Source organism: Eleutherodactylus coqui, chromosome 7 (genome assembly GCF_035609145.1).
Source record: "Eleutherodactylus coqui strain aEleCoq1 chromosome 7, aEleCoq1.hap1, whole genome shotgun sequence".
Taxonomy (NCBI): Eukaryota; Metazoa; Chordata; class Amphibia; order Anura; family Eleutherodactylidae; genus Eleutherodactylus; species Eleutherodactylus coqui.
In genome coordinates, this window is record NC_089843.1 from 43,426,911 (window position 1) to 43,436,252 (window position 9,342).

The 9,342-nt window shown below is 43.2% G+C and overlaps 1 protein-coding gene across 1 annotated transcript; it reads left to right on the forward strand.

Annotated features, from left to right (window-relative positions):
• The first annotated feature begins 5,223 nt into the window (after positions 1-5,223).
• On the forward strand, positions 5,224-9,129 carry LOC136573482 (vomeronasal type-2 receptor 26-like). The gene is made up of 3 exons (XM_066574772.1): positions 5,224-5,421; positions 6,060-6,190; positions 8,217-9,129. The coding sequence occupies exons 1-3, from the start codon at positions 5,224-5,226 to the stop codon at positions 9,127-9,129; spliced, it is 1,242 nt and encodes a 413-aa protein (XP_066430869.1).
• Positions 9,130-9,342: the final 213 nt, after the last annotated feature.

The window sequence follows — 9,342 nt, forward strand, 5'->3', positions numbered from 1 at the left end:
TTTAGCGGAGCAAGGATCTAGCGGAAGGTCCAAATATCTATATAGTGCTGAGAGGAGGTGTACCGGGAGGGACTTGGAGCCAGAGTCTTCCCTAGTGCGGACAAGGTCTCAAGAGCCCCTCTCAGGAGGGGGCCACCTCTCCATCTCCCTTTGCCTCTTCCCTCCGGGAACCAAAGGTCTTCCTCGAAGGTGGGTCCGTAGGCACCTCTGGCACGGGGCTGAATCAAAGGATCCTTACTGGGATGAGCTAGTTCAAGCCAGTGGTTTAGTTGGGTAGCCAGGTATAGCTCTCGTGGGCATGGCAGGTCCACTCCTCCCTCTGAGCGCCTCTTGATCAGCATGCAGTGGGCCAACCTAGGTCTTTTTCCCCTCCAGAGGTATCTGGAGAAGATTGTACGCAATGTCTTAAAGAAATTGGAAGGGATATAAATCGGTAGGAGCCTAATTTTATAGAGGATGATATATGATTTTAATATTTTTCCTTCCCAGCCACGATATGAAGGGCAGGTCATAGGATCGTAGCAATTTTTTGACTTTAGGCAGTAACGGAAGGAAGTTTGTCGAGTATAAGTCCTCAGCCTTTTTTGTGAGCTTTATGCCCAAAAAGTCAATCGTTGAATCTGACCATGAGAAGGGGGATTTGTTTTTAATGGCCCTAAAGCAGTTAGGAGGAATAGATATATTTAAGGCAGTCGATTTAGCAAGATTGCTTTTGAAGTTGGAGAGGGTTCCAAAGTTCTCAAGAAAAGAGATAAGGTGGGGAGGCCAAACTCTGGGTTTGTGATGAGAAATATAATGTCATCTGCATAGGCTGTGGCCGAGAGTGTCTCCCCTCCCACTCTTAAGCCTTGTATCAAGGGGTTTAGCCTGATTTTTTGTAGGAAGGGTTCGAGGTGCAAGAATGAATAAGGTGGGGGAGAGGGGGCAACCCTGCCTCGTGCCATTATTTATATTAAACAAAGGGGATAGAGAATTATTAATTTTAAGTCGTGCGTGTGGCAACGCATATAGAGATAAATTTTAGAGGGATGTTGTAGTGCTTTAGGACATGCTCCATGTAGATCCAATTGACCCCGTCAAATGCTTTTTCGGCATCCGTGCCGATAAAAGCAAAAGGAATATTATGGACTTGGGAGTATTTGGCCGCTTGGAGTAGCCTTAGGCAGTTGTCTCTACCTTCTCTTCCCCTGACAAAGCCAGATTGTTCGGGGTTAATCAATTTTGTAATGCATTTTTCAAGACGTTTGGTCAGGATTTTGGCCCAGAGCTTTACATCAAAATTAATAAGGGAGATAGGGCAGTAGCTCCCGCAGGATTCGGGATCCTTGTTTTCCTTGTGCACTAGGGTGATGTGAGCCTCCTGCGCCTGTCTTGGAAGAGGGGCTCCGTGTAATAATGAATTATAGAGTTCAGTTAGTCTAGGTATGAGGGTAGATTTGAAAGTCTTATAGTGGATGAGAGGGAGGCCATCGTGGCCAGGGCTTTTACCTGGAGGGGAGGAGTTTATAAGATCTTCTACTTCTTGGGAGGTAATAGGGGTCAAGAGAGCGGTCGACTCCTCTTCATCTATTTTGGGGAGATTAAGTTCTTTGAGGAAGGAGTCGATTTGTCCCTTGAAGTTAAGGGCAGACTCTGGGAAGAGGGGGTCCTGAAGGTTATAGAGGCTAGAATAGAAACTTTGGAATTCCCTAGCGATTTCAGGAGTGGAGGAGACTCTCTGGCCTTCTGAGGTCTTGATAGATTTTATAAGGTTTCTGGTACAGGCTTTTTTAATAAGTGCGGACGTATATTTACTTCCCTTGTTTCCCTGTGCGTAAGTGACATGTTTGAGGTAAAGGTGTTTTTAATTGTATTTGGATTCAAGGATGAGTTTGAGTTCTCTTCTGCGGGATCCTAATTCCTCAGAGGAGGTCTTGCTCATAGTTAGTTTTGAGGCACGTTCAATCTTGGAAATTTGAGCAAGTTTGTTGTCAATTTCCAACTGCTGTTTTTTCTTCGCTCTAGCACCTGCTGCGATCAAGAGCCCTCTCATGAAGGCCTTATGGGCCTCCCAAATCAAAGGGATTGATAAATCGTCTGATTTGTGTAGTTGAAAAAATTCTTCCATCATATTGTTAAGTCGTGTTCTCTCCTCTTCAGAAGTAGAAGTAAGAAGAGGGATTAAGTCTCCAGCGCCATTCGCGGGGGGAGGGATTTGGTAGATGGAGGTCCAAATGGACCGGAGCGTGGTCTGTGACCACTATAGGATCAATTGAGGCCTTCTCTACATGCTGGAGGAGGGGCAAGGACACAAAGACGTAATCAAGGCACTGGAAGGAGGAGTGGACCTGTGAGAGAAAAGTATAATCTCTAGAGGTCGGATTTAAGCATCTCCAGCTGTCGACCACATCCATCTCAGAAAGGGTGCAAATGAGTTTGCTTAATTTCCTTTGGGATATATGTGATTTTTCTGCTGAAAAATCTAATAGAGGACAGAGGGTAAGATTAAAATCCCTGCCCAGGATGATCTAGCCATTAGCAAAGTGTTTGAGAGCCTCTAATTGTTTAATCAGCCATGTCACCTGATCGGTATTAGGGGTGTATAGATTTGCGAGTGTTACCTTAGTGCTGTTTAGAAGGCCCCTTAAGAATAGAACCCTGCCCTCCTCGTCTGAATGGCGTGCCTCACAAGCAAAGTTGAGAGATTTATGTAGCAAGATTGAGACCCCTTTCGAGGCGGATGAAGGGTGTGAGCTGTGGAATACGAGTGGATACTGCTTACCTGGTAGAGACAGGCATCTATCTCCCCTGAAGTGGGTCTCCTGCAGGAAGACGACGCAAGATCCATACCTCTTTAATAAAAGTGCAATATGATGCCTCTTTGGAAGGGAGTTCAGACCATTAAAGGAGATGTCCCGCGCCGAAACGGGTTTTTTTTTTTTTAAACCCCCCCCCCCGTTCGGCGCGAGACAACCCCGATGCAGGGGTTAAAAAAACCACCCGCACAGCGCTTACCTGAATCCCGGCGGTCCGGCGTCTTCATACTCACCTGCTGAAGATGGCCGCCGGGATCCTCTATCTTCATGGACCGCAGGGCTTCTGTGCGGTCCATTGCCGATTCCAGCCTCCTGATTGGCTGGAATCGGCACGTGACGGGGCGGAGCTACACGGAGCTACACGGAGCCCCATAGAGAAGAGGAGAAGACCCGGACTGCGCAAGCGCGGCTAATTTGGCCATCGGAGGGCGAAAATTAGTCGGCACCATGGAGACGAGGACGCCAGCAACGGAGCAGGTAAGTATAAAACTTTTTATAACTTCTGTATGGCTCATAATTAATGCACAATGTACATTACAAAGTGCATTATTATGGCCATGCAGAAGTGTATAGACCCACTTGCTGCCTCGGGACATCTCCTTTAACGTTGAGTGTCGTGACACGTATAAGATCGTCCATGTCGCGAACGCGGAGCAGATAGGTGTTTCTTCTCTTTGCAGGGGAAGAAAGAAGAAGATGTGATTGGCCAAGTCAAGCTTATCTTTCAAGATCTGGCTCTCCTCTTTTTCAGTAGTGGTGTAGAATGAAGTTAGGGGAGGTTTGGGGACGTTAAGGCGGGAGAGGAGGGGGGGACGGGAATTGACAGAGAAGGAAAGATTAAGACAGTTGGTGAGCAAACATCAATTACACCAACGTAACAAATGAAATTTTGCGTCACCGAGTCCGAAGACCTTGGACTCGGTTCTAAGTGGGGGCGAGTTGTCTGTGCTCTAGACTAGAGGACAGATAACTATGTAGTCAGCCTGATCAGACATACGCTCACCAGGTCCGATAGATAGAATAACAAATGTAACAGTCACGGAGAGAAGGAACCTTCTCAGGAAGAAACATGAGAAAACATGCAAGATAATAATACGAGAGTTATTTGAACTATTGAGCAGAAGGGGCCGTGTCACCCTGGGACTCCTTGATGGAGAATAGGTCCCTTGGGGGGTCTGTCAAAGGGGATGTCCCACCACGGGCGAAATCTTTTTCACGGCCTTTCAGGACAGGCCCGTGGGATCAGTCCAACGGGCTGCAATACGAGAGAAAAGGAACGTCCTCAAAATCAGATATCCATGCTGGCTGCAGGGTCCTTAACCTTTTTCTTTTTCCCTTTGGGGGACTTAAGATTGCCAGCTACTTGCCAAGCTTCGGGTGGAGAGAGCTTCGGCAGTTTCGGGAACTCAGGAAGGGGTAGCCAACACAGTAATTCTATAGGGTCCATCTCCAAATGTTCCCAGCAACTGCGGAGATCCTCCGGAGAGCGAACCATAAATCTGCGGCTCTTATAAAATATGCTAATGCCAAAAGGGAATAGCCATGCATAGCCTATATCGCTTGCCCTTAGCGCTTCCAGAAGAGGGCGGAGAATGCGTCGTTTAGCAACTGTAGCTGGTGAGAGATCCTGGAAGATCTGGATGGGGGAATCCCCGTATTTGAGATCTTTACAGAGTCTTGCTGCTTTTAGTACAGCAGAAGTGTCCTGAAAAGAACAATTTGCAGACGACATCACGTGGTGGGTCTGTTGGGGGAGGTAAAGGTCTAAGGGCTCTGTGGACCCGTTCGATGGTTATTGAAGCTGCTCATTCTACTCCCAGGAGCTGCTCAAAAATTTCTGAGGTGACCTTGTGGAGGGATTCCGCCGCCCAGGACTCCGGGAGGCCCTTAAATCGTATGTTGCACCTCCGATTGTGATTTTCAAGGTCCTCCTGTAGGATGAGTGCACAATTTAAATTCTCATGTTGCTCTTTTAATATGTTGGCTACGGCTAGGGCATGGGAGGTGATAGAGGCAGAAGCAGTTTCAAGGTCCTCTATTCTGCGGCCCATCTGTTTAAAGTCCTCCTTTATTTCTGCAAGATCTGCTATAATGGGGTTCAGGGCATTCAGAATTAACTCCTTCATGAAGCCCCTAGATACATTTTCAGTGTCCTCCTCGTCCGATGAGGACTCTCCCTCCCCCTCCTTACTGTAAGTAGAAGCAGTTCCCTGGGCCGGCGCCATCTTGGAGGATGGGTGCGGGGAGCGGGAGCCGCGCTCCTTTAGGTAGCGCTGCATGCCCGTCTGGTTTTTTGTTGCTTTGGGTGTGCAGGGTTTCTCTCCCCCCCCCCCCTGTCCTTCATTATCCTCCTCATCTCCGTGGCTGTAAGCGGTGCTGGGAGACCTCTTTGAGCGCTGTACTGAGGGAGCTCTGGTCTCACGCGGCCATGTTGCTCTGTGGTCAGGCTCCGCCCCCCCATTTCATGTTATTCAACACAATAACAAATAATGATGATGATGATTATCCTTTAGTCGCATCTGATCGGTCACTCCATGGATCTATGTTCTCCATGAATGGCAGTCTTTCAACAAACAATACAGATGCAGAATGCACTTTCTTAGAAAAACAACTAAACAGAAATCTTGTATATTTTGAATTTTTTGACATCATATATAATAGTTGAACGCATTGATGAGGCCTACAAGTGAGCCAAGCATCCACATTTTCGAAAGATTTGCTATTTTTTGGAGTCAACCTAAAGGGAATTTCTGGGCAAAAACTATGGATAGTTAATTGCTGGAGACCTGCAGCTCATAAGTGCTGATTTTAACACTTGCTCTAGGAAAGAGAGACATAAGAGTGGTAGAACCCTACTTTTATGTGTTTTGAAATCAAGATAGCAAGTTATCACCTATCCACATTGAGTCTCCCCAAGCAGTTATGTCAGAATAAATGGAGTGCTGCGCGAGCATGCGTGGTCAACGCTCCATTGAACGGAAATAGCACAAATCTCCACAATCCCATTGAAAGGGAATGAAGAGTCAGCATGCTTGTGTGACCAGTGCTACATTCAGTGAGAGGATTAGGGACACAGGACCCCCATTCTTGGGATTAGTGGGGATTACAGATGATATCTCCCTCATTCAACTAGTTTTCCGGTAGGTAGGAGATAACTTGCAATTCTGGATCAACTCCTTTAGATTTACTTTACAAAAATAGAATTCCTTACAATTATACAAAAATGTTCATCTTAATATTTTAATTCGATGACTTATGCTTTAGATTCCAGTCTCTAAATGTTCTGTGGACTGCCCACCTGGTTATCGAAGAATCCTAATGAGAGGAAGACATAAGTGTTGTTTTGAATGTCTAAAATGTTTAGATGGAGAAATATCTAATGACACAGGTAATGGGTTTTATTTCATAGTCTATAAGATATTTTGATTACATTAGTAGTGCATTTTTCCAGAACAGTGGCGTTGTTACTGCCTAACAATGGGGGCATATTTACATGGTCTTTTGATGGTGCCCTGGGTCTTTTATTTCCAGCAATCAAAACATTCAATTGGATTCTGTCTGTCAGTGACTCAGGTATCTTCATTCCATACCAGTCTTCTATATTTATTCATTTATTATTTATTGGGCTCTGTCTATCCTGTTAGTACAAGAGTCAAAGGGGTTTACTTACTAATAACATTAATACTCTATCCACAGGAAATGGAATACATGACTGATTGCTGGAGATCTGATTGCTGGGACCCTGAGTAATCCCGACATCCTTACACCTCATGTTCTCAATGTTGATGGATTGGCGGATTCATGCGTGATCACCACTCAATTCACTCTTTGCGCTAGAAGTGAATGGAGTGGTGGTCATTATTGCTCACCACCAGTCCTTTCACATGAATATCTCAGGATGTGCAGATTTTGAGATCACTGGCGGTCCAAATGTTAAACCTCCAGTACTGTGAACAGGCCTTTTCGCCTATCCTATAACAGTGGATTCAGTTCATTATTGAGAAAATCCCAATAAGAATTTACTCCAATCACTGAATATTATTACAGTTTCATTGTAAATTTAAATCAATGAAAACATGATATTCTTTCATGGACAAAAAATTTCAAACTGGAGACACCAACTTAATTTCAATAAGAGAAATTAAGCCACTACACAGGGGTTTCTGCTCAAACCTCTGTGAATATTGGCACTGACAACATGCACACACTCTGGATGCAGGACAACAGACCCAGGCTGATCCACTATTGAAGGCCGGGTGTCTTTTTGTTCTATTCTACTTATTTTGATCTTACATTTGTGCCCCTGATGAGGTAGCGAGGGCTAGCGCTGCTTAAGCATGTAGGGAAATTTCCAAAAAAGATAGCTTTACAGCTTTAAATACAGTTACTGGAATAGGGACTATTATTGCATGGTATGTGAGTCAACACACCCTTTATTCATCCTGTGCTGAGAATGAATAGAGGATGAGGGCCATACAGGCTATGAAAGGGTGATCAGATCTATCTAATGGGAGATCCACATTATGACTAGCTTTTCATATATAGTTCATTGCTTTTACTCTTGTAGCGGTTATAGTGCCCCTATGTAAAGGTAGCTGCTTGTTACTAATTAACAGGTCAAAAGGGGTGTTATCTCTCTTTAACGAGAGCACCCAAAAAGTGTGTGGAGACATTAAGTGGGGGGAGGGTTTCACGGGGGAAGCCTTCATCTCTCCCCAAGGAGAACACACAGAAGGCATGTGAGAAGACACCTGAGAGGTGACTGAGTAGACTTATAAGGCCATGCATGCTCCTTTGGGTAATTTATGCAAATAAGGAAGATGAAACAATACCTCTGTAGTGTCAGCTATTAGATGATAGCATACCTTCAAATAATGATTGGGAATAAGAAACCAGATCAGAAAATTTTACATAGACAGCTGTCTTGAGGTGTTTGCCCCTCATCAGTGTGTAGTAGGTATCAGGCTTGGCTAGTGAGAGACCTATGATGTTTTACAGACTTGTTAAAGAGTTGTACATTGATTTGATGGAATGCTACCATCCAATAGATGGGGCTGCAGAGGTACTGTTCCATCTTCAAAATTTGGATAATTAATGGGGGTCATCTCATTCTACATCTGAGGGTATAATTGATATTTTTATGTTATAATTAATAGTGTTATCAGATCTTTTTAATATGTCAATTAAAGTTACATTTCTATCAATAAAAATTACATTTTAGTTAACTCATTGATGTCACAAAATGGTAGTTGAGGATTTGGAAACTTTTTTAATAAAGTTTGTGGACTGGTTGAATTTGGGTTAATTAACTAATCACATTTTCAATTTTGCATTTGTTATAATAAAGTGTTCAAATAAAAAGGTGTTGTTTTATTATTTTATGTTTATACAAAATATATATTCTTCCTTTATAGACAAGAGCTCATGCTACAGATGTCCCAGAGACCAGTGGCCAAATAATGAGAAGCAATGTGTATCAAAGGAAACAGAATTTTTATCATACACTGAAGACTCAATATCTCTTACTATAACTATTGTTACTGTACTTCTTTTTCTTAAATCTTCAGCTATCTTGGGCATCTTTATTTTACGTAGAGATACACCAGTAGTCAAGGCCAATAATCAAAGCTTGAGCTTCATTCTTCTTATCACCATTATGTTGAGCTTCCTCTGTGTATTTCTGTTTTTGGGCCACCCTATACGTATAACCTGTATGCTTCGTCAGACTTCCTTTGGAATCATCTTTTCAGTAGCTATTTCTTCTATCCTGGCTAAAACCATCACAGTCTACATGGCCTTCAAAGCCACCAAACCTGGAAGTTCCTGGAGGAAATTTTTTGGAGTAAAGATCACAAACTGTCTGATGTTTGTTTGTTCATTTGTCCCAGTGGTAATCAGCATTATCTGGTTATCATTTTCACCCCCATTCCCAGAAGGCAACTTTGACTTGCATTTTGGTAAAATTATTCTCCTATGTAATGAGGGTTCAGTGGTGGCATTCTCCATTGTTCTGGGTTACATGGGTTTTCTTGCTGTAGTCAGCTTCTTGGTTGCTTTCCTGGTAAGAAATTTACCAGATAGTTTTAATGAAGCTAAAAACATCACATTCAGCATGCTGGTTGTCTGTAGTGTCTGGATGGCTTTTATCCCAGCCTATATGAGTGTTACTGGGAAAAATACTGTCATTGTGGAAATATTTGCTATAATATCTTCAAATGTTGGCATTTTGGGCTGCTTATTCTTTCCTAAGTGTTATATTATACTGGTGAGACCAGATTTAAACTCAAAAGAAATGTTACATCATAAATATAAAAAGGAAAATAAAGGTACATAATGTTTTTTTCAGCAAATCAAAAGATTCAAACTATTTCAGAAAGTGCATTTTGCTGATTTTGATATAATCTCACATTAATCTGTTTTATCAATGTGCAATTTTAATTATTTTTGTTAACACCCTGTTATGCGTTACCTATGGCTTGCTATTAGAGATGAGCGAGCGTACTCATTAAAGACAGATACTTAAGCGAGTATTGTCCTTTTCAAGTGC

What these genes read in the sequence shown, in the direction of transcription:
- LOC136573482 (XM_066574772.1), top strand. Translation starts at nt 5,224, where the DNA reads ATGTTGCTCTGTGGTCAGGCTCCGCCCCCCCATTTCATGTTATTCAAC. An exon ending in AACAACTAAACAGAAATCTT is followed by an intron (nt 5,422 to 6,059) that starts GTATATTTTGAA and finishes CTTATGCTTTAG; the next exon opens with ATTCCAGTCTCTAAATGTTC. An exon ending in TCTAATGACACAGGTAATGG is followed by an intron (nt 6,191 to 8,216) that starts GTTTTATTTCAT and finishes TATAGACAAGAG; the next exon opens with CTCATGCTACAGATGTCCCA.